Source organism: Cyprinodon variegatus, unplaced genomic scaffold (genome assembly GCF_000732505.1).
Source record: "Cyprinodon variegatus isolate N-32 unplaced genomic scaffold, C_variegatus-1.0 Scaffold190, whole genome shotgun sequence".
Lineage (NCBI taxonomy): Eukaryota > Metazoa > Chordata > Actinopteri > Cyprinodontiformes > Cyprinodontidae > Cyprinodon > Cyprinodon variegatus.
The window spans coordinates 420,669-445,402 of record NW_015150643.1 but is presented as its reverse complement, the minus strand read 5'-3'; the positions used below and the strand labels follow the sequence as shown (position 1 = coordinate 445,402).

The following is a 24,734-nucleotide window of genomic DNA, read 5'->3' as shown; positions in this document are numbered from 1 at the left end:
GGTGCAGGAACATTTTCTGGAAATATGAAAATTATATTCAAACCTTGAAGCAGAAAGTTAAAGCTAAAGCTCAAGCAGTTCTTTTAAAAGGACAATGATGGAAAGTCAGTGTTTTAGAATGGCCATCACAATGCTGGGATCCAGAGCTGGAAAGGTGAGAGAGATCCGACAAAGCTGGTCCAAAACCATGTAACAACCTGAACACGCTCTGGTTTGGTGACTCTTCCAGTTTCAATCTCTGATTTTCACATTTTGGCCATAATAAAACATGCTTGCATCAAACATCCATCAGAAGCATTTCTTGCTTCCTTAAAGCCTCACGGCACCTGTACTGTACTAAAAGATCCATTTCAACCATGATGAAGATTACAAGATTATAATGGAAGATAAACTTCTTTTATTAGACATGCAGTCAAATAAATTTGAAGTGATAAAATTAATAATATATAAAAAAGGAAATTGTGATGAGGGCTGAACATTGGAGCAATGGGTAGCACTGCTGCCTTGCAGCAAGAAGGTTCCAGGTTCAATTCAAAGCCTGGGTTCTTTCTGCATGAAGTTTGCATGTTCTCCCTGAGCATGCATGGGTTCTCTCAGGGTACCCCAGCTTCCTCCTACAGTCCAAAAACATGACTGTTAGTTTAATTGGCTTCTCTAAATTCTCCTTGTGTGAATGGTTGTTTGTCCTGTTTGTCTCTGTGTTGCCCTGTGATGGACTGGCGACCTGTCCGGGGTGTAGCCTGCCTCTCGCCCGTAGACAGCTGGAGATAGACACCAGCACCCCTCGTGACCCCACTTGGGGATTAAGTGTGTCAGAAAATGGATGGATGGATAATTAAAATGCAGCATATCCATATTTTTCTGTATGGATGGAACTGAAATTGTACTTCTAGGGATGCATCATTTTTGGCATTGAAATCGGCTGTTATTCGTTATTTTTCATACATTAATGTTTTTGTGCCCTATAATGTAATGCACTAAAGGGCAACTGTCTAACTATCTATAAATATCTATAAACATCGTTGTTTTATTGTTTTTCTTATTTATTTATTTATTTATTTATTTATTTTTTTCTCTTAGGTAAGACAGGAAGTAATGTGGGTCAGTCCACGTTCTATAAGTGTAGGGGCCTGGGAAGGGACCAGCAGGCATTGTGGGTTTGGGGCCTATGGATTTTACCAGAGCAAGAGAGGTAGCAGAAAGAACAAAGGAAAGTTTGAACTCTGTAATTGTTGGCTGAAAAGGAAAATTAATCATCCTAACCTTCTTTTGCCTGCGTACAGAAACTTGACCCCAGTGCCTTAGTAGTGGCTTAATGGAACCTTTATTCTTTGGATGCTTAGCAAACAATCGCCACTACAATTATTATATATTTCTTTGTGTATGGTGAGACCAGTTTTTCTGTAAAGTCTTTCAAGCTGCTGCCCTTTGGCTTTCATGCGTCGGAGATCGGGGGTGAACCAGGGGGTGGAGAAACCAATCTGTTTTTTAGGGAGTGGATTCGTTGAGCTCAGAGAAGTCTTGGGGCTGTTGCCAGGTCTCAGTTAAGCAGAGAAAGTCCAGCTTGCAGTCGGTGATGAAGTCCTGAATGAGACGTTCCTTGCTTGTCAGTGAGTGGATGTTAAGCAGAGCAAAGTTGTGTGCGGTGTTGTTGCAGCAGGTGGTGGTGCTAGCCGATGGAGCTAGGCCGGCTAACACGCTGTGGTTAACAGCCCGGCAGGTTGAACTCGGAGGGAGACGAATCCACCGTCTGGAGCTGGACCAGATGGATTTTATTGCCTTTGGATCGTTTAGGTGGTCAATCCGGTGGGACCCTCAGTGGATGTATTTCTGACGAGGCTGGAAGGTGATTTAAATACAAAAATACCAGCGAGCGTCGGCAGCAAGTTGTGCCAGCATCACTCATCAACCACGAACTAGAACTAGAAGCTCAAAGAGCAAAACCAGGGCAGCAGATGCTTTCTTCGGCACCTTTGATCTGTATTGTTCTTCCTAAACTGAAAACCTCAAAATGTAGTTTTCTAAAGAAAATTAAAAAAAAGAAATATCTACTCTGTGCCCCTATTTTATTTCCAAATCTCTGCTATGCACACCATAAACATGATAACTATATCCTGACCTAGGAACTGTCCCAATTAGATGGAAAAACATTTGCTTTGACAGCAACAGTCAGGTAATATAACAGACTCACATATACAACATCAGCATATTATCTAAACAGGCATTGATTTCTTCCTTTGTCATTTTGACACAAGGATCTTCATTGTTTCCCTGATGTTCAGTTTCCTCCTCAGTCTGAGCTTCATTTAGGGCAAAATCTGGATACACCAAATTATTTGTTGTACTGCTTTCCTGATCTACTTGAGGGACTGGATGGGTTAAAGATTTTCCTCAGACCTTTCTAGTTCAAACATAGCTTTGACCCCAACAATAAACCCATCCTCCTCTTCTGTGCATTTCTCATTGATACAGATAAACCCACTGATGCAAATATCTGCTGTAAAGTCTCTGCTTACAGTTATACTTTCATCTTCAGCCCTAAATACCAACTGTCTATGCATCTTGTAAAAGTCTGGGAACTTAGGAATTTGCTGCAAACGCCAGAGGACAGATGGTAGCTACAACTGGGATCCATTTTCTAAAGGAATGTCAATGGTTGGACTAGGAATTACATGATGTGTTAAATGCGTCTCTCCGATTGACCGTTCCAGATAAAAAGTATCACATCAGTGTCATAAAGGCACTGTTTTCTTTTTAAGGTGGAGTGGCAAATATTCCAGCACTTTAGGGGACACTCATCAATCCAAGGGTTAAAAAGAGAAACGATGCTGTCGTTTTCCCTGCACTTAGTAGGGGGAAGATGGAAGCTCAATTCTGGGATGAAAATGAATCCCTCTGACGTCCTTCAGTTGTGTGCACCCAGCATAGAGTCAATACCACATGGATCATTTAACCTGTCCAAATTAGACCTTAAAGAACAATGTTATGCAGAAATCTTTAGAAATTAGCTTTTCAGAAATTTCTATGGGAACTTGGGAAACTCTTTCCGGGGGGAAATATGTCCCTGGATGGTGGATAGATGTGCGGAGAAGGCTGTTAAATAATGGAGTGTCAAAGAAATTATCAGGAACCCCATCAGGATACTGGGTCATTAACTTTCTTGGAGAATGCTCTGTAATGTGACATCTGGTGTTTCAGCTATGCAGGCTTCAGTTTCCACCTCAGTTTTAACTTCATTTAGGATCAAATCTATGTAGACCAAATCATTTCTCTTACCATCCTCTTTTATAGAGATGCTGAGGCTGATATGCTCATCCTGGGAACTTAGATCAGCCATCACATATCGTGGGAAAATAGCTTTCCACAGGAGAGGAGCCTGATAACAGACTGCAGATTGAGAGCAAAGTGCTCTGTTAGTGCTGTTATGCACTCTGTTTGTGTTCCTCTAATCTCCTACAGGCGTTGAAGCCGACTTCTAGGATTTATTGTACATCTTCTGTGTTTTCTATTGTCTCTCTTCATCCTCTGACATGGGAGCTGGCTCGGAGCTCGTCTGCCTGGCTGTGTGTTTCCTGGACGGGGCCGCCTTTTACAGCTGCTTTTTGTATCTCTGCGTCTGTCTCCTTGAACCCCAGTCGGCCTCGGCAGATGGCCGCTCACACTGAGCCTGGTTCTGCTGGAGGTTTCTACTTGTTAAATGGGAGACTTTCCTCTCCACTGTCGCTACAAGTATGTTTAGTGTGAGGGTTTATCTTCAAGTCAATGAGTTGATGCAATCAGCTGGTTTTCCTTTGGATCAATTTGACTGTATGATCTGGTGAACTGTAAAGTGCCTTGAGATGACGTGTTGTGAATTGGCGCTATATAAATAAATATAATTATTTTTGCTTTTTTGTTTTCTCTCATTTCATGCACTCATTCCTGTCTCCATTTCTTTCTCTCTCCCCTTACTTCTTATCCCCTCTTTCCAACCTTCCTTTCCATGTCCATGTCCATTGTACACAATTTTACTCCCCAAATATTTTCCAATAATGTTTAATATACAAGTATAAAGCAGAACATTATGGCAGCAGTCATAATGGTCTACTCATGAGGCAAAGCTGTCAGGCTATCAAGCTCAGGGATATCTATTCCCAGAGCTATATTGGCAAAACAGGACACACATACAAAAAAAGGTTATGATTTTGACTTGCAATAACTTATTCTAGGCTCAAACTGTAGATAAAAGTGACCTAAATCTGATTTTTATGTCCAAATTCACTCATATCTGACTTTTTCAGGCAGACAGAACGGCCCACTTGTGATCTTTTCACCTGAAAACCCTCCAGAATTATACCACCTCGTAATGTGGTGCGAAATCAGCTGCATAAGCAGTAGTTTTCAGAATGTCTGTGGCAGTGGTGGCTGTAGACCAGAACAAAACAACAAACAGGTCAATAGCTGATTTACTAATAAAGGTGTGGAACCAAAGAGACGAATGTGACTCCAGATATAGCAGATTAAAATGTGGAGGAGCAAAATTCTTTAACTGGGATCCGCACAATCTTAAACACCAACCTTATTTATCCCTGCAGAGATCACTCAACCACTATCAATGATCTAAACATTTCATTTATAATAAAGACTGTTAGTTTATGCAGTTCAAACAAGTTTTTATTTTTTTTTCAGTTAATTTTCATCAACATAAGACCCAAACATTGAAGGCATATTGAGATCCTTTAACAACCTTTGTAAAGAAAATCTCAGTCAAAATTGGAATGGACATTTCAGGCTTCATAGGGATCTGCAATCAGTTCCTCCCTAAAACGATGATCCCGTCTCAATACCACTGGAGCTAAAAGTGAAACACCTTTATTTTGAAATCGCTGTTGAATTAAGTGTGAAGGTAAAAATATAAATAGATCTAAGGGAACTTTCAGTGGTTTCTGTTTCTGAAAACATATTTAGTATTATTTCTTAAGTAAAGGGGCCAGTTAATCAAATCAATTACTAAATTAGTTGACGATTATTTCAATAATCGATTAATCAACATGAATCTGATTATTATTCCAGCCCTAATCCAGTCACACCTCCAGAAAACACACTTGGAATAATTATGTTCTTTTTTTACCTTCCTTCATCCTAGCCTAAGATCTGGGCTGAAACAAATGTCAACTAATAGAGTTTAATGGATTAATTGTTGAGTATAGAGTAAAAGATGTCTTTAGCTCACAGAGAAACCAACTCAAAGCAGTTATTAGAGAAAAACGGTTTTAAAAAAATCCAAATGTTTTGCTTTTAAAGGTAAAAACCCTTTTGGTCTATTTAAATAATCAATCCTGAAGTCCTCAAAGAGCGTAGATTTCACTTCACTTTGTTTTAATTCTGTGTAAAATCTTCTTTAGGAAACCTTTTTTTATCTCATTATTAATCCAAAAAGAGTCGACGGATTAATCAATTAGCAAAATAGTGCTTAGCTGCAGCCCTTATGTGATCATAAACAACTTATATTCTGCACAGTGTAGATGTCTCCCTACTGTGAGACATCTACACTAGGGCTGGGTAAAAAAATCAATTTAAGCGATTTTGAATAGATTCCTTTACATTTTTGCAAAATCAATGTCTAGGGAATAAGATCGATCGAGTTTTATAGTGACGTGTGTGATGTTCACATTCAAATGAGCAGGAAAGATGCATTCATACTTCAAGCTAGATAGCTGCAAATATAGCTCATATGTTGATTGAAGACATTAACAAATGGAGGCTGACCAGAAAACACCCTGTATTTGTTACAGACAACGCTGCAAATATGGTTTTTGCAGTGAAGATAATGCAGCTCATGCATGTCTGCTGTGTCATATCTGCTTGCTCATGTGAGGCTTTTTCACTTTTCACAAACAAGTTTGCACTTTTGAGACAGTTTTGTTCACATCTCAAGTTTAAACTGTCCGATACAAGTTTGCACTTTGTGTTTAATGTGACAGGAAAAAAATAAAATAAGTGTTTTGAAACACAGTTGAAGCACTTTCATTATTGTAAAAACAGATCGAATCGAAATTAATTGATTTAGAAAGGTATGAATCAAAATCGAATCAATTCAGGACTTCAGCCCTAGTCTATACCTTCCTTCTGCACATTGGAGTCACACCGAGGCAAACGCTCAGCCTGGAGTCTGATGGTGACTGTATGAAATATAAGTCTGAATGAGCGTACAGAGAAAGAAGTCTGATTTCATAAAAAAAAAAATCTAATGACTGACTGGTTCCAATCCCTGACTTCATTTAATGGGTTAATTAAAAAGATATCTGCAGTAGGGGAAGTGGTGAGCCTTAAAAAAAAAAAGATATTTACAGCACATTATTGATCATGAATTAAGGAGCAATTTATTCATCAGCCAAAGTTTTATTTATATTTAATTAAAGATTCGAAACAAAAGCAAACAACACATCCTATAAGAACAACACATTAAATGATCCACAAACTCATCTGTCATCACTAGACCTCTGTACGTCTGGGTCAGAACCTCTTCACCCCGCCGGGCTGCAGTCTCTACCTGCCATCCAGAGCCTTGTCTCTGGCTATAACCGACTCGTTGAACTTGATCATCAGGGTGGTGCCTTTGTGCCAGTGGGCGGTGACCTTGGCGGGGAAGCCGCTGTGAGTGAGGATGGCCTCCACCACGCCTGCAGTGAAGGCCGCACAGTTCAAGCTGCTGTTCTCTTTGGGAACGGAGATGTAGGCGTTGATGAGAGGATCTTTCTCGATGATGTAATAAGTCTTGTCGTCGTCATTGGCTTGCTCCAGCTTGTCAGCCTCTTTACCAAATAAAGACTTCCACACATTGACCTGCAGGAAAAAGAACAAATAAATACGTTTTAGCTTTTAAGACAAAGCATCTCAGCCCCTGACTGATCTTAGAGAGCAGCTCACCTTGATGAAGAGCAGCATGTTCAGCACTTTGGTCTCCCTCTTCCCGTTCTTCTCTCTCAGCACCAGAACGTCCAGCATGCTGGCTCCCACACGCTGACCCATCTCCGCCAGCCGGGTCTGCAGCTCGCTCACCGAGTACACCCGGCTCTGGCAGTACTGGACCATCTCCGAGAACAGCAAGGCGAAGGTGCTCAGGCTCACTTCGGTTTTGGGTCGGCTCAGAGGTCGCTCCAGAATGGTGGACTTTCCTCGAGTGAAGCGCGAGTCCATCGTTTTCTGTTGGAGAGACTGACTGTGGGTCACTGCAAATCAAAAACTCTTTGTTATGGTCAGAGAAACGATCCAAACTTCTTCGGTAACTGTATGTAGTCCGATCTATGAAAGTATAACAGAGGAATCAGATAATTTCAACTTTAAAGTTGAGATCTTTGCATTTCTTTTTGCAGATGTTTTGGGTTTGGGATGGAACCAGATTTATCCACTTATAGCCACACCAGGGTTTATACAGGAATGAATAACTCAAATTTAATGCTTTTTAATGCTCTTAAAAATAATTTTAGTGCCACCAACAGGTACCCGTCGACAGGCTGCAGCCATGTCCCGAATTCCTCGTTTTCCAACCACTTTTTGTTGAAAAGTGGTTGGAAAACCACCTAATTCTCTACAGCTTTTTCTCTGACTCAAGCTTCTTTTCTGAACATACAGCTTTGCGATCAACCGGAAGCAGTTCCACGCAAATATATTGTGATATAATATGTCTGATGAAATTGTTTTTATAAAAAATGTTTTTTTAATAAAGCATTTTAAATGCCACAAAACACATTTAGTGAATTTTAATGCCAATTAAGGCCTTAAACAATAATAATTTAATGACTTTTAATGACCCGCAGAAACCCTGCACACTTTATATGCTGACTGATTGAAATACACTGATTTGATACCTGGATATCAGCTCAAATAATGAATAATTAGCTGGATCAGATATTTGAGATATAATCCAGTGCACTTTAAATGGAACTTTTTTTTTTTTTTTTTTGCTGCTTATTATATTTTTTTAAGTCATATAAAATGCATTTTTATCTGTGTCATTTTGTTATCTTTTTTAAAACTACTTTAAGTGCTAAATCTTTATTTAACAAACAGAGCTCTTTAAATGATACAAATAATTATATCTAATTTGTTGAAATCAGGCAAATATTGGCAGATTATATAATAAATCAAGATCATCACAATTATGGACAATAGAAAATGAATTGGAAATAACTGAAAATTCTTTACAAATTAAAGGACACATTAAAAAGAATATTAAAAGGATGATTACTTTTTTATTCAAATAGATATTTAAAAATGAAACTTTAAAAGTATTTAGGTGGATAATTTTTTTCTCTTCAAATGATAACATAAAGAACAACCATAGTTTAAAGTAAGCTGAACAATTCCATGCAAAAATAAGCAAATTGTCTAATAAAATTATAGGTTGTGATCTCATATTTCCAGCTATTTAAAAAGCCATTAAATTAACAATTACTGAAAATATTAAATCAGCAGCTCAAGTATGAGACAATATTCAGATAAATATTTTTACCATTTCATTTTTGGCCTGATGATCAGAGGACACAGCTTTGTTTATCACTCTGGATTATTCCACATTAATTATAGATAAACCCCAACAAACTGATGAATAACAGCAACTACTTCTCCAAAATAATCACAGAGTTAGTTAAACACAGACTTAGAGCCACAATCAGCTGCTTTTATGGAGGTACAAGTAGCATCTAAGTGCTGCTGTTCCCTTTAAATCAGCTGAAAGCAGCAAACCTGACCTTCCCATTCTGGACTTGGTTTTAAAGGAAAATACCATCTATTTATTTTTATTTATTTTTTTCAAATACCCCGAAAAACTAATAGACCATATATTTATATATTTATCTTTTCCTGATTTTTCAAGCCCCTTTAGTTAAAATGTTTCTGTTTTTTTTTATTCATAATTGCGGAAATAACGAACAGTATTATCGCAGCTAGAAAGCGATAAATCACGAATATCGTCACGTTTAAGCCTTTAGCTGTTAGTCAGACACAAATTATACTAAATTCCCTAAATGTTAAACATGTCAAATCATAAATCTATGCTTAAAACCCAGTCCTTCCGCTGCCAACTGCTAGTTCTTAGCAGCTTAGCTAGCCAGAAACACCCCTCATTATACCAGTAGCCGAATAATAAAACATTACTCTGCTCAAAACGAGTAGTAAACAATTATTTGAAATAAACTGTTTAACGTAACAGAGTTTAAGTCACAAAAACAGACCTTACTGGAGGTAAAACAGTTGTGTTGAAACGATCCTTCCTGTTTCCTTTTTCTTTCTGTTGTTTTGACACATTAAGGGGAAATTGGACTGCGCCACCTAGCGTACTGGAGCCAAATAACTACTGATCATTTAACCCCTCAACTCCTGAATGTGCTTTCATATATCTATAAAAAATGTATTTGCCTTTAAGTAGTTTCCAATTTAAATTTTAAACTTTCTGTTGATTAAAGAAAAAAAATCGAAATGAAAGGTTTATAACAAGTTACACGCATTTGTTACCTAAGAAGAAGTAAGTACTCCTAAAGTGGCTGCATTTACTTCTATTTAACTCGATTTTCTTTGATAATTTGTACAACTTTCTTCACTGCAATTCCATTTGTGTTCGTCTTAGGGTATTTTTCTACTAACATATTCTAAATTAGATTTAGGCTCTGACTTTGACAGGACCCTTTAAACACCTCAGTATGTATGTATCTCCACCTTTCAATTGTATTTCTTGCTGTATTGTTATTATTTTTTTTACATGCAAGCCAGCTGAGGTTTCAGTAGATCATAGCACCTCGTCTGCAGCCTCTCAGGTGTTACCATGTCCCTTTATACTATTTTTCTAAATAATACTTTTCATGGTCGGCCATGCGTTGGTAGGTTTCCCGTTTAGCCATAGTCTTCACAGTTTTAAAGTCCTCTAGAAAAGGATTAGACATGTCTTGTTTTATTTATCACTACATCCTTCTCGTTGCCCTCTCTGTTGTGGTCTTCGGTTCTCTGATGTTCACTAACAAACTAAAGCCTTAACAGAACATCTGGATCAATGATTGGATGTAATTTCTCTTCTCTGTCTCACATCTTGCACTGGGTTTTATCAGAAGGCATAATAACAAAAGGGAATTTGTAAGAGATAAAATCAGGGCGGCCAACTTTTCACCAAACCTTGGGGTGAGATTTTGAAGTGATTTGGTTAGGAAACCCTGTCTGGGTTAGATGAGGATAGGTGCAGCTATAGGTTGGAGGTTTTCAGAGGATTTAACGGAAACAAAATGTGGATTTTTTTAATTGCAGAGTAAACTATACTGAATAACAATTAGTGATCTGTAGTTATGTGGAACATGTTTCTTACAATATACATTATTTTCTACATTTTGGTGATTTTTAGAGAATTAAAGTAAAGCAGAATGGGCCCTACTAAAATACTTGCATCTTAAATATACTTTAAACTAAGAATTTCAACATTTTTAAAATTAATTATTCTCGACAGTTCAAGTATATTAAATAAGGGGGAACTAATAAGCTATTACTGGATTACTGGCACTGATACAGGAACCAGTGCAATCGTAACCCATGCAAACTACACTGTATGAATATTTGGTAATAGGCTAAGGATTAAAAAGCTTCATTCATTATGTTATTAGTTTTTCTTACAATTGACAAAACTCTCTGGATGTTTCATTTGGAAGGTGTGATGGAAATTAAGTTTTTAAACATATTCAATGGACCAACATAAAGATAAAAGAATAAGATAAGTAATAATAAAAGAAGAACATCCCTGTGGAGTTGTTCTGCACATCCTCAATGTCGTTGGTCTTTTCTTGGGTGGCTGAACTGTTGAAAAAGAAAATGCAATGATTCTTTTTCTTTTTGTGGACCTCCTATGTGTTTGAGAGGCAAACCTGTAAGCTTTAGGAATTAAAATATATGTGTTGATTTAATTACTCCTAAATGCAAATGAGAGAATATTCAACTAGACTGAGCAAAACATGTGTCATGTTTGGTTTAAGGTTCCTAAACCACATGCAGAACACACTGAGGCTGGAGAAAAGTTCAAAGGTTTATTGAAATAATTCTGTACAAGGAATAAACAGATCCAGGGGTTAATCAGATCCTGTCGGCAGGCTGAGGGCTTGGCGGAGGCAGAGCTTGGTTTGAGTGTTTGCAGATCACAGATTTGAGTTTCCCTTCCAGATTCTTCAGAGAGCGGGCAGGCAGGTCTTTGACAGGAATAATTCTCCAGGGTTCTTCAGGGATCAGACTGGCAGATTTCCAACAGACAAACTCTTCAGGGTTTCTGGTTTCAGGCAGTTTAAATCTGGGAAGCAGAAAGGAGAAAACAGATCAGGTTCAGGTTTTCAGGGAGTCAGAGATTCAGACAGGCAGGTTGGCTCAGGCTTGCTAACCGTAATTGGCAAACACTCTGGCACTGGAGAGAAGTCCTCTGCCTCCTTAAATACTGATCTCCTGATGAGCAGACGAGCGACAGGTGGTGCAATCAGCTCCGGCTCCAGGAGATCTCGTACGCCCTCTGGGGGAGAAAGTGGACAGACCTCCAGATCCCAACAACATGGACTAAAACTGGGACTAAAAAAGCACCAAGTAAAGAAAAAAACAAACCATGTTTTCTACCTGTTATTTTAATCTTCCCTTCATTAGTAATGTCATTAAAAGTATCTGTTTGATGTCTTCCAGTTGGTTCATGTCCTCATGGCAGTACTGAGACTGCCCTTCAAAAAGTATTTGATATCATCTGCATAAAAGTAGACAGTGGAAGAACAACAGTGCTGGTTTAATTAGACCTCAGTTCAACTGCTGACTGTGGCATTATACTGAAGTCACTTGAGGTACTTGACCGGTTTGAGTTTGACTTGAAGGAATGTCACTTCTTGTTAGGGTTTCATGTTTGTGGGGTTTTTTGTTTTTGTTCTCTTGCAGTTCCACCGTGCACCCACCAGATTGTGCCATTGTTCTCTGCTGGTCTGGAGGGCTTCCTGTTCCTCTCACCTCACACCTGCAGCCTATTGGGTCATCACTTCCTGAGGAGTATTTAAGCAACAGACTGTCTTCACTTCCTCGCCAGTGTTTGCCAGTAATGGGTACTCTAGCCCCTCAGAGTTTTGCACAGTTTAACTTTGACTCCCTGTTTCTTCTGAGCTCTCAACGGTAACCAAGTTTTGTCTTTCGATTCTCCTGCAGGACATCACTGATCCACTGGATAAGCCAGGCCCTTCAAGTCTTTAAAGGGACTCTCGTCACACTGAGAGTAGGAGACAGATCTCCTCATTTGAACGCCGTTCACTTCAGGAACTTTGTGTCAGTCTGCTCTGCTGCTCCTCAGGACCACCATAATCTGCCTGTCCGCCCTCCAATGAACTACACCTTCTACAGATCAAGCCTCCACAAATGGGAACTCTGGAACCCTCCCAAACAACCACAGTGAGTCTAAGTCAAACCTTTTATTTAGACAATCGGCCAGTATTCCCACAGTCCTTGAACTCACCACTCTGATCTCCTCCTAGAGCTTCTGCTTCCGGTTCACCTGACCGCTGGAACCTCCCCAAGCTGAAGAACTGTTTTTTCCTAGTCTCTGTACAGTAATCCCTTCAATAAACTGTTTAACCTTTTCCAGTCTCTGTGAGTGCTTCTGCATGTGGTTCAAACACATTAGACCCATCATGACACTTCTTTGTAACATCAACAGGTAACATTTCATCACAGCTGATTAGAATCACATCCCAGGTCCTCCTATTAATGTTTAATTAATTATTCCTTTTTAATTTCTGCATGCTCTTACTAGCTTAGATTATAAGAAACAATAAGATAAATTAACATAACTTTGCGCATGACACACAGTTTTATTAAATGTAAAAAGATAACTGAAAATGGAGAGAAAATTCAAGTGGTGAAAGTAGTATTGTAAGAAACTTCATGAGTGTGTCTAAAATACATACACCACCTAGTGGTTAGGGCATAGAGCTTGGAATCCTGAGGTTCTGAGTTTGAGCCCAATTCCCACAGACTGCCAATCTTGGTCTCTGAGCAAGACCCTTAACCCCACAGTGCTCCCCGGGCGCCGCATAATGGCAGCTTACTGCTCCCCCAGGGATGGGTTAAATGCAGAGAGTTCCTTTTGTTGCTCTGTACTTGTGACAGTGTAATGACAATTAAAAAGCCACATTGTACATTTTATTTGTTTAAATCTTTGCTACCAACACCCATAAAATGCCACACAAGTTTAAGTTTTTGAGTTATTCTAATGTAAATCAAATTATGTATTTTTGGTCTTATGATAAACACATATCTGTCTTTATTATGGGAAGCCCTGTCCTTCTGGAACGGACTTTACATATCTCAAAGACAGCATCCACTTCCACATTCTTCCATTCAAGTCAATGCATCAATGCAAAAACATCAGAATATTATGTGCAAATACATACACTTCATGGAAAATGATAAAATTTCTTTTTCGGTAAAGCATGGATCATCTTTGCCAGAACATCAATTTCTGTCTCTGCTTGCAAAACATGTGACGCACAATTTTAGAACTTCCTCTGTTTTGCAGCCAAGTTTTGCATTTTTTTTCTGAATATTAACAGTAACAGTTGCTTCAGAGAGGAGAGGCACTTATTTGTACAATGGTCTGGCCATGTTACTTTACATAAAGCTGCTATGTTAATGTCTCAAATAAGATGATAAAGATTTGTCAAATCAAAGGAAAATTTCTCCAAATTACCCGTTGCACAGAAAGCCACAGCTGTGTGAGTTCCTCGATGCTCAATTTAGGAAAACACACAAATCATTTCACAGGTGCCCGATTCCCATACCGATTAAAACAGAAATAATCCATCTGGAGTATTTGTGTAGTTTTACATAACCACCCCCATACTTTGATTGTGAATGTCTATAAATAAGAGGGAAACAATAATAGTGTGCACATTTGAAGCCTGGACCTGAAAGTGTTTCCAGCTCAAGATGGACAAAGGCTGGTGGAAATTAACCCTGGCTGCTGTGCTGCTGTTTACCAGCGCATATGCAGAAGGTAAACAATGTTTTTTTTCTTATCAGTTCTATAACATACACAAGACTTTGTTGGAATGTATATTTCGGCTTAGCTTTTTATAAATTCTTGATTCTTAATCCTTAAACTGAATGTAAGGTGACTGTATTTAGGCTTTAGGGACAAATTTAGCATCAGATCATTGAGTTAAAGAAACTCTAAAATGTAATTCTTGAATCAGTTTACTAAATTTAAAATCAAATTTATAAAGATGATATGATTAGGACCTCCACACATAACTATCTAAAACAGTGTCATGCATATCACCTCTGCTTCTTCGTTATATGAGCAGATTTTAACAAACATTTACATTAATGAAGTGAAGAAAATTAGCTCCTAAATTTCATTAGCTAGAGAAAAAAAACTTAGATTAAATTTTTTGACTTTGTCCAATTGGATTTTATAAGGAATTCTGTATGTTTTTTTTTTTTAATCTATTTGTTGAGTGACTCATCAGCTAGATTTTTCTTTTGAGGATTGCGTTCATTATTTTAAAACATTAATTTGTCCAACATTTAAAATATTTATTTGTCCAAAACAGTTTTCAGTTTTAACAGGAAAGTAACATCCAATGTTTAAAATGTTTATTTCTCATATGACATTTTATCTTGTTTATTGTTTTCGCTAGCCTCTGTCATCCAGTGAAAAAACTTTGGATTGAGATTTACAACATATATTTTAGAGAAAAAGTATATAAGCTCTTGTTCAGTTAGAAAACAGCATCTAAATAAAATGTAAAAAAACATAGCCAGAAAATGCTGTCTAGTATTAAAATAAACCAAATTTTGTGTTTATACTCATTTCCTTTCTTCAGTGGTTATTTGGTCAGAGGTGAGGGATTCCCTGGACAGCTAATCAGTACAAAAAGCACTACAGACAGATAGGATAACTATGCACATGGAAACACAAACATGCCACCCTTAAGAGGAATGGTCTCCTTGGGGACAAACCAACACTACATTAAAAGACCAACACTGAACCACTCTCTAATACTCCTTTCACACTGGCAGAAAAACTCATTTAAACCCAGGAACAATCTCCTTTTACTGGCAATGGGAGTAGCTCACTGTCTACCAGAGTCAAACAACTTGGTTAAATCTCCTCGGCTCTGATCGGCAGGCTGTGGGAACATCAGACCCGGGGTTACCCTCTAAATTCTGTGACATCAATGAACGCAACATACGGACGTCAACACACCGCACCAGTCGCTTCTAATCTAACTGAAACAACTCAGTTTATATTCAATAAACTGAGTTCAGACAGATTAAAGGGCAAACTGATAAAGATGACTGGCTACTCTGGCTTCCATCCATGTTGCTGCCGCCATCAGACATGCAGTGGTGTGGGAAAGTGGCCAGGCAGCTTCCCAGCAGGGGTTCAGACTCAGCTTTTTGGTCAAATGTGAAAAGACCCAAAAGAGAATTGTTAGTGGGTCTGCCCAATTTTGAAAAACTCAGGTTTTCAGTGGGGAAGTGGCTTAAGAAACAGCTAGCTAAATTAGTCTTGAGAGAACTTTCTGGCTTGTGGCCCTTAGCTCACTATGCAATTTTTGAGCCTGACACAATCGTTTTAGATGTTATACCCATGTAGTGGGCAGCTCATTGGTGCTGTGAAGTTCATCAGATCCTGAAATATTGTGACCTTTTGCGTTTTGACAACAAATCAGGCACAAGATGTGGGTGTGACATAAAGTTAAGGTGTCCTAAGGCTAAGTAATAGAGGACTCAAATGCAAGTTCAAGGTTCTTTTAATACACTGAGTTCAAACAACAAAAATCCAATGTAAGCAAGAGTAGCAAAAACAGAGGCAGGGAAAGGCGGGGTTAAAAAAATTACTAAAAATCTAATTTCAAATTCAAAAAAGGGCTGGAATTCTTGACTCGAAGGAATAAGAAGAAATAAGGAGGATCAGAAACTCCAGGTGAATGAAACTTAGGTGTGGCAGATCCTGATTGCAGGGATGAACTCAGGAAGTGAAGTTGCCTAAAGAGAGATAGGAGATAAATACAAAATAAAACAGGAAGTGAAAATAAATGGTAACACAAGTAAACTTAAACAGTCAGGTCTGCCCCAGGTCTGATATTACCCCTCTCACAAAGTCTGGCTCCAGACTGACCAGGAGTGTCTGGGTACCAGTAAAAAAGTCCGAAATGAGGAATGGGTCTAGAATGTCACTGGCTGGTACCCATGTTCTCTTCTCCAGACCATATTCCTCCTAATCGACCAGGAACTGACATCCATGGCCCCAACACCTCACAGCCAGCAGTTTCTTAACCGAGTAGACTGGTTCACCATCAACGTTCTGGGGGGCAGGAGGAGCCTTGGTGGCAGGGAACATGTTGCTCTGTTTGGCCGGTTTAATGTGGCTGATATGAAATGTGGGATGATATGTCATGGTCCTGGGGGGCTTGAGTCTTACAGCTACGGGGTTAATAACTTTAGACACAGGAAATGGTCTAATAAATCTTGGAGATAGCGTACGTCAGTCTGTGTGAAGGGCAAGATTCCGAGTGGAAAACCAGACTCTTTGGTCTATGCGGTAGACAGGTACAGGAGCCCTGTGTCGATCAGCAGCCTTTTTGTAGGTCAAGGTCTATTTCAGGAGAGTGCTGCAAACCAAGGCCTAGGTCCTATGGTAGGGGTGGATGAGTGCAAGGGCAGAAGGCACACTAACCTCTTTCTCCAGGGCTGGGAACAGAGTAGGTTGATAACTGTGAACACAGTGAAACGGAGACAGGCCATTGGAGAAACAGGGTAGGGTGTTATGGGCAAACTCTATGGACATACTGTAAGCTGCTTAGTCCATGAAGGACATCTAGAGGCCAGGATGCAAAGAGCAGTCTCTTATTCCTGATTTAGCCATTTAGTTTGTGGAGAGGTGAGAATTTTGCAGACAAGGGGACAGAAGGCAGAAGAGCGGCACTGATTCTGACAGTTAATACAGAAGCGGACTCGAAACAGACTAGCCAACAGCACTCGGCTATACTTCAGTAAGGAGGGTTGGTCAGATGAAGCCTGCAGCAGCCGTGAAAGTCTGACAAGGACTGCAGCAGCCCTAAAGGTCTGACGTGGCTTGCAGATGTCCAGAATGTCACACCTGGTTTACATCTGCCCAAAGATCAGATTAGGCAAGCAGTTGTCCAGACTGTTGCAGCCAGAAGCTGCTTTGCTTCCAGTAAGTTTGAATGGCAGGTACAGGAAGCATAAGAAACATCTGGGAACACATACGTACAAGCAAAGAGTTTAGCAAGTGGGGATTAAGGCAGTCATATAAAGGGAGTGAAACAGGTGGAAAGGCTTGGGGATTATAAGTTGCAGCAGCAGGAACTAGTTATGGCTGGTGGCTGGGGAGTGACTAAACAAAAATTGAGCACGAATTAGGAGTAATTAGTCCAAAAACAAAACAATATCCAAAGCATGACAATCTCTGGCTGTTAGTCCTATGACCTCTACCCCTTTCTAAGGCACTCTATTTTTGCCATTTTCTCACTAGACTCTTTTCTGGGTTCTGAAAGACTGGCTCACCCTATTGTCTGGGCAATGCCTTCCCGAAGGGGGATAGCTTTGGGCCCTGGTCAAATGGAAGTACTGCTGAAAAAGAACGTTATCCAGATGCACCTCTAAAAGAGATGATGGTGCTCTCCAAACTGGTTCAGTCTCTGGATAATCTGATGAACCCAGGGATGTAGACGCCAGCAGCGTAAATCGCTCCGTAAATACAGTCCAAATGCGTGAGAATTGTTGTCTCCTGCCAAACAAATTGCTAGTGACACGTCGGTTGAGCAGCAGCAAACAATACTCGTGATTTTTTCACAGGTTTTTATTTTCGGGGTGAATACACCTTTACTATTACTTCAATACTGTTTACACCAAGATGTTAGTGTCAATGACTGAAAATATAAATGTTTTATTTTTTTCAGCCACATTTTCAAACCACATGAAGGACTTCATCAGGGCTGTAGAGCAGATAGAAGATGAGGACCCTGGCTTAGGTCCAGGTGATGTGTTGAAGATGCTGCGCAAAGCAGCTGGCCTTAATGATGCCTTCATCCAGTACTTCCTCCCCGATGCTGAGGCTAGTGGTTCTGAGCTGCCTGCTAAACTATCAGAATACCTTCGCAAAGCTGTGCATCACAAGGTGCTGACAGATACCAAAGAAGAAGGAGTGGTTCTGACCCCAGACGGTAGCACGGTTGCCCTTGGACCGCTCCTCCTGGGCATTGAAGCTGGCCTTCTCTCCAAAACTCGAGGAGAAGCTCCAGGTCTCTACCAGCTCACTCTAGCCAAAGATCTTGGTCTTTCTCTCAGGCACGGCTCTTCTGGCACAAATCTCTTCGGACCTGATGGCTTTTGGGACAGCTTAACTTCTCCCCAAGTCTTCACGCTCTCAGACAAACCAACTTTGCTCACCACAGCTCAGGTTAACGGAGGCATGGACGGCATCATATTGGGGAAGGAGGTTTCAGCCAATCCCAGCCTTCTTGTCAAGCTCAGCAGTCTGCTCAATGAGTACTACAATCACCAACTGGACAGGAGAGGAATGGACGGAGCCCCGCGTCTCATCAGTCAACGTCGCAGGGAGAACTTCAAAGCCCTGCTCCTCCCTCATTTGCTGGCCAACCAAGCGGTGGAGTCTATGGTCCTGCAGCAAAGGCTGGCAGGACAACCGAGGATGGAAGTGCAGACCAAGCAGCAGCTGATGGCTACAGTGGAGGAAGGATTGAAAGAGTTTGTTCACACGTATGTTGGTGAGTATGAGATCAACAAACTGAAATCAGTGAAAGAGAATGTGTAGTGCTCAGATTTATGGATAAAGGACAGAAATGACTGTTTTAAGTAAAATGATTATACCTTTATATCTTAACAGTTTGTCCTCCCATCGTTTCTCGAGCTTCATGGGGCGCTGCGCCATACAAAGGGACACCCACCCAACTGTCCTTACCTCTTACCTACCTATTCATCCATCATACCGATACACCAAGTGAGCCTTGTTTGACCTTTGACAAATGTGCTGCAGACATGAGATCAATGCAACGCTACCACCAACAAGACAAGGACTGGGCTGACATTGGATACAGGTAAAAATTTTTTGCACTGTATGATTACTCTTATATGTCAAATATTCTCTGGTAATTAAGAATCAAATTTCCTCTAAAGCTTTGTTGTTGGCGGTGACGGCAATATCTACGAGGGCCGTGGCTGGAACTGGCAGGGAGCCCACACATATGGATACAACTCCAAAGGTTATGGCGTCTCCTTTATCGGGAACTTCCAAAGCCGTTTGCCATCTACGCACTCCATGGATCTGGTGAGAAATCAGCTGGCATCCTGTGCTGTAAGTGGAAAGCGACTGGTGTCCTCCTACATCATAAAGGGGCACAGAGACATGGTGAGCACAGCCTGTCCAGGAGACGCCTTCTATCAAGAAATCAGACGCTGGGATCACTATGTGGTATGTAGGAATCCTGCCTTAACACAACATAAAGGCTGATATCTTAGAAGTGATGAGTAAATTCTGTTGAGTTGGATTATCGTTTTAATGCAACAGAAATTATTAATAAGCCCTCTGATACCTTGAATAATTCTTTAAGGGCATAGTATTGTTATTTTTCTGTACCAGGGCACTTTGTTCTTTTCAACTTTTGGCTTAATAGCAGACAATGGTCTTATTACAACATTAAACAAATCTAAGTTATAAACAAGTTGGCGAGGCTCCCAATAAAAAGCTTGAACAGCTCTAGTTGGTGAAGGCCATGGTAAAACTTCAAATAATGCTTCATATTTAACTTCATAAGTTGTAATTGTAGCAAAGTATGATGTCTGTAAAGATGAAGTACTCATTTGAAGTCATTATGTGTGTAAAATGTCTGAAAGGTCATGCTTAGGGCTAAAGCTTCAAATTTGTTTGTACTTTTTATGGTTTCTCAAAGTCCAGTAGAAATATTCTGGAAGGACAGTGTGTTTTTAATTGGGCCTTCTGTTTTTTATATATCTGTGTAGCAATTCTAGTTGGCTAAAGTACATTCTTTTACTCCTTTATTTTATGTACTAATCATCTTAATAATATGATATCCACATGTAACCAGTTTATTGAGGTTTGCTGAAAGAAAAAAAAAGTGTTTTTTCTTTGGTTTTGTAATGCAGTTATCTGCTATTTTCTTCACTTGTACTCTAGCTTCAATTTACATGTTTCAAGTTGACAACATAAACAGTAGCCAAGACGGAAGCTGAAATTCCAGGAGCAAAAATCTCAGATTACTCAACTATAATATATAATATATATAATATCCAATATGGCTTACTTCACTTTTTCATAGGTGATAGTTTTCAAAATATAAAATTCATAAGTTAACTTGTAAATTAACATATTCAGCTGGATTTGTACTGAAAAATGGTTGAAGTTTGGTGTCACTCCCAGATCTATTTTCCGATTTAACTGGAAAAAAGGAGCATCCAGCCATGGTTGCTGCAGTCTTTATAGATGGCTTCTGAAATATTATCAACTTCCCTGCTGAGCAGTTTGTCTGAAGCAAAAAAACAAACAAAAACAAAACCTATCTGTCCCTGCTGCCATTAAGCTATGTATTTACCTTTACAAGTGGTCAATAGTTCTTGAGAACCACCAAAGGCAATCCCAGTACCTGCTGTGGTTTTTTGGCCGAGTACGTTTACTCTATTAGTAAAAGTTATGAGGTTCTTTAACATAATGTTACTTTGATTGAAGTGTCTTAAAATTTTTGCAGGAAAGTAAAATATTTGTTCCATCAAACAATTTGTTCTTAAATTTTACATTTCTATTTACAGTGAGCCAAGGAAGGAAATCCAGGAGCCTTGGAAGCCAAAAATTGAAGACAAAAACCAAGCCATGATTCAATAAAGATTACATTTGTTCAAATGAGTTTATTGTCGCCTAATTCTATAAAATGTGAAGTATTCTTTTAATCATCTGTCTATTTGAAAAAATAAAAAACTAAATGTTTTGTACTTCTAGAATTTTTACGACCAAGAGAGGGATGCAACTTTACAATATGGTTTAAACAACCTTGCATCATGGGGCAAGAATCGATTAAATTCTCCCTAAAAAGGGTACTAGAATGATAGAAACTATTTAGACAGTGAATAATCTCTTTGACTCAATAGCCTACTTCAATGAAAACATAAAAAATGTAAAAGGGGGACAAAGGGGAAGCCACATGAAGAGGACACTAGTTCAAAAGACTGACTGCGTGACTTACTGTATAAATTTCAGTAAGTCACGCACTACTTCTCGGTTATAAACTCTAGATCAGCAGTGATCTGAGGAAAATGACAAACAATAAAAAAGAGCAGCTTCCAACTTCCGATATTTCCCCTGCCTCCATCTTTCACTTGTCTGTTTCTAGAAGGCAACTGGAGAGACTGAATTGTAATGATTCACCAGGTAATGATTCATGGTGTCAGCCTGAGAGTCCTGAAGGCCTGACAGCATATCTTCAACATTAACCTGACAGTGATGTAGATTAAAAGACCCTTTTCCTTAGAAGCCAATAAATCTCAGCTATCATCCCTAAATGACTATAGACATGTTGCCTTGACACCCCACTTCATGAAGGACTTAGAAAGGCTTCTGTTGGCTCACCTCGGCAAATAAATGAGCTGCTATCAGAACCCCCTGCAGTTTGCTTATTGCGGTGGAGTTGAAGATGCCATCATACACCTGTCATTAAGACAAGGCAGACAGCACTTTCATGGTCAATTTATTTGATTATCGCAAAGGAATTAATGCCGTTCAACCTGATTTGTTTGTTTAGAAAAACAAGAACATTCAGGTGGAGGCTTTAACAATCACCTGGATTGAAAAAAATAACTGAGAAACTTCCAGTATCGGACTTCCAGTATCGGACAGAGTCCGGTCATCTGCAGGAATACTGGGATGACTCTGCAGTCATTGGGTGCATCAGAGATGGACAAGAAGCCGAGTACAGAGAGCTACTGAACCTATTTGTGGCATAGTGTGGAAACAGGAACAATTGAAGCAGAAGTGGAGGTGGTTGAAGAGTATCATTACCTTGGTGTTCACCAGGAGACTAAACTACAATTGAGACACATCTGTGAAGCCATTTACACACTAAAAAGAAAATGCAGCTCCAACTGAAACAAATAGATTTGATTGGTAATAAGTAGGGATGGAACGGTTTATGAAAACTGTCCGAACTGTTCGGTTCGACTGTCTCGGTTCGATTCGCGTGTGTTGCGTTCGGTTCATGCGCTGCTCCTTTTTCTCATAGGCGAAGCGTGTACACTCCAGAGCAGAAGGTGGCGGTACTGCGACCAAAGCCAACCACCAGTAGTAAACAAGAAGAAAAAGCGAAGCAGTGTAGCCGGGTGTAACAGAAAAAAATCAGTTGTTGTGGAGAATTGTGTGGGTATTTAGAGTGACCTACGATGACGGCGGAAAGACAGTTGTGGATAAAAACAGTGTGCAAGCATTTTGCAACACGTTTTGTTTATGCTAACAGCAACACGACCAACAAACATAACCGTGAACCGAACCGAACCGTGGATTTTGTGAACCGTTCCACCCCTAGTAACAAGTAATTGAAATAATCTTTCCCAACTTAACTTATTAAGCTGGAGCAGCGTTTTCTTTTTAGAGTTTACAAGAAGGGTCAGAGCTGACTGTATTTCTGGAGGGAGCTTGGGACAATAAGTGTTTGCAGAAGGACGCTGCATATCCTCAATAAATCTTTCATAGATTGTGATTTCTTTTACCATTAACGGCAGGTAATAACATCTGAGCAAATTATTTTAGGAAGCTCAACAGGTTGATAAAGAAGGTCCGCTCCATTCTGGGAAGTCTTTAAAACTAACGGGAGATGAATATGAAGACCATCATAGAAACACTGTGAGCATTATCTTTGGAAGGCTGTTAAACAACAACAGATTGTCTTCATTATAAGGCTTCTCCAGATCCGCTTCAAGTCAAACCACTACAGGGGATCCTTCCTGCCAACATCTGTTAACATCTACAACAATTTGTTAAGAAAGAGTTGCAACAACTTTTAATCTCCTTTTTTGATCAATAAAGTATATTTTAAAGGTTTATTTCAACAGTGAAATACAATTTTCACACCAATCAGCCTATTTGATGCCTTTCAGTTAGGTTTGTGTGCTCAGCACTGTACCGATACTGCAGGGGTTCAATATCCTGCACAAAACAAATGTTACAAAAAGTAACTTTTCATCGTAGATGATTAGAATCACAAAACCCCCTCGGTTCAATCTTGGGCCTCATCCTATTTAATACTAGCATGCTCCGTTTAGCTCATTACAACAACAAAAAGTTATATTCAGTAGTTTAGTTGTTAAAGAAAAAAAAAAGAAGGGGAATGGTGGGTTTTTTTTTTAAGCATACATAGCCTAAATAATATACTTAATTAACCTTAAACAATATGCATGATATGGCTGTTTCATGTCAGGTACGCTGGTCATTGACCTTGACCTAGTTAGGGACAAATGCAGGGCACAAATTTCCCACTGGAACCACCTTCATAGTCATCGTACGCCATTTCTTAGATTTTATTTATTTTGCTCCAGCTACTCGTAAGCCCACAGCCTGCCAAATGTTGAAAGAACTATAATTTTGCCATTACTGTTAATATATAGTAGAAATTTTACAAATTCAGCAATAAAATGTCACAGGGGATGGTATGAGGGGTGCTCATTTAAGAAGGGGGAGGAATTTTTAGGATTTTTTTAAAAAGGGGGATGCCACCCCCGTCATCCCTCCCTCAACTCGAGTGCTGGTTATATTACCATAAAACCAAGCGGTTTTAATTGTTTTGTAAGAGACTTTAGGAGTGGGTCTACCAGGAAACTACATTTAGTTTCTTTTAAATCTTCTCTACCAACCCCACAAACTTCCCACTCAAGTTCAAGTTTTGGTTATTATCATAAATACCAAATAATCTGTGTCAATTGACAGTAAACGCACTTCTGTCAATGTTATTTTAAGCACTGTCCTTCTGCAATAGACTTTACGTACATATCAATCATACAACATCCACTTCCTGTTCTCCCTTTCAACTCAGCTCAATATTGACCAATGCTTAATCATTGGGTGATTTAATGCAAAATGTGATTTCTGTGATTTCCTTTCAGAAACATCCAAATTGCCTTAGGATTTTTATACACGTCTGTCTCTGCTTCCAGAACATGTGATACAGCATTTTGGAACTTCCTCTGTTTTGCAGCCAAGCTTTGCATTTGTTTTGAATATTAACAGTAACATGCTGTACATATTGCTTCAGAGAGGAGAGGCACTTATTTCTAGAGTGGTGTGATGTTACTTCACATGAAGCTGCTACACTGATGTCACAAATAAGAGGAATAGGCTATATATAGAAATTAAAATTTTCTCCAAAATACCGATGCCTTCCTAACAGAGAGCCACCAAAGTGACCATTGTGAACAGTCAGCAATGTGATTTCCTCAATGCTGAACAACACTCTACATATTTCACAGGTGCCCGATGTCACATTGCTTAGGCGGACACTGGTTAATCATATGTAAAAATAATCCATTCAGAGTATTTACCAAGCTGTTACACAACCACCCCCATGCCTCGGCTGTGAATATCTATAAATCAGAAGGAAACAACAATAGTGTGCACATTCAAAGCCGGGACCTGAAAGTGTTTCCAGCTCAGGATGGAC

The 24,734-nt window shown here is 39.4% G+C and overlaps 2 protein-coding genes across 3 annotated transcripts; one reads left to right on the top strand and one right to left on the bottom strand.

Moving 5' to 3' along the window:
* Positions 1–5,806: 5,806 nt before the first annotated feature.
* On the bottom strand, positions 5,807–9,299 carry trappc5 (trafficking protein particle complex 5). 2 transcript variants are annotated; one of them, XM_015379344.1, is made up of 3 exons: positions 9,221–9,297; positions 6,910–7,185; positions 5,807–6,825 (listed from the first exon to the last, which is right to left on the bottom strand). In XM_015379344.1, exons 2-3 carry the CDS (start codon positions 7,177–7,179, stop codon positions 6,529–6,531), a joined length of 567 nt encoding a protein of 188 aa, XP_015234830.1. In that variant the 5' UTR covers positions 7,180–7,185; positions 9,221–9,297; the 3' UTR covers positions 5,807–6,528. The 2 variants fall into 2 exon arrangements, with proteins under 2 accessions (XP_015234830.1, XP_015234829.1); XM_015379343.1 differs by having other exon boundaries at positions 5,808–6,825; positions 9,216–9,299.
* Positions 9,300–13,940: 4,641 nt separating this feature from the next.
* LOC107087668 (N-acetylmuramoyl-L-alanine amidase-like) lies at positions 13,941–21,005 on the top strand. Its single transcript, XM_015379360.1, has 5 exons — positions 13,941–14,023; positions 17,961–18,788; positions 18,908–19,118; positions 19,198–19,492; positions 20,845–21,005. The coding sequence occupies exons 1-5, from the start codon at positions 13,957–13,959 to the stop codon at positions 20,845–20,847; spliced, it is 1,404 nt and encodes a 467-aa protein (XP_015234846.1). The 5' UTR covers positions 13,941–13,956; the 3' UTR covers positions 20,848–21,005.
* Positions 21,006–24,734: the final 3,729 nt, after the last annotated feature.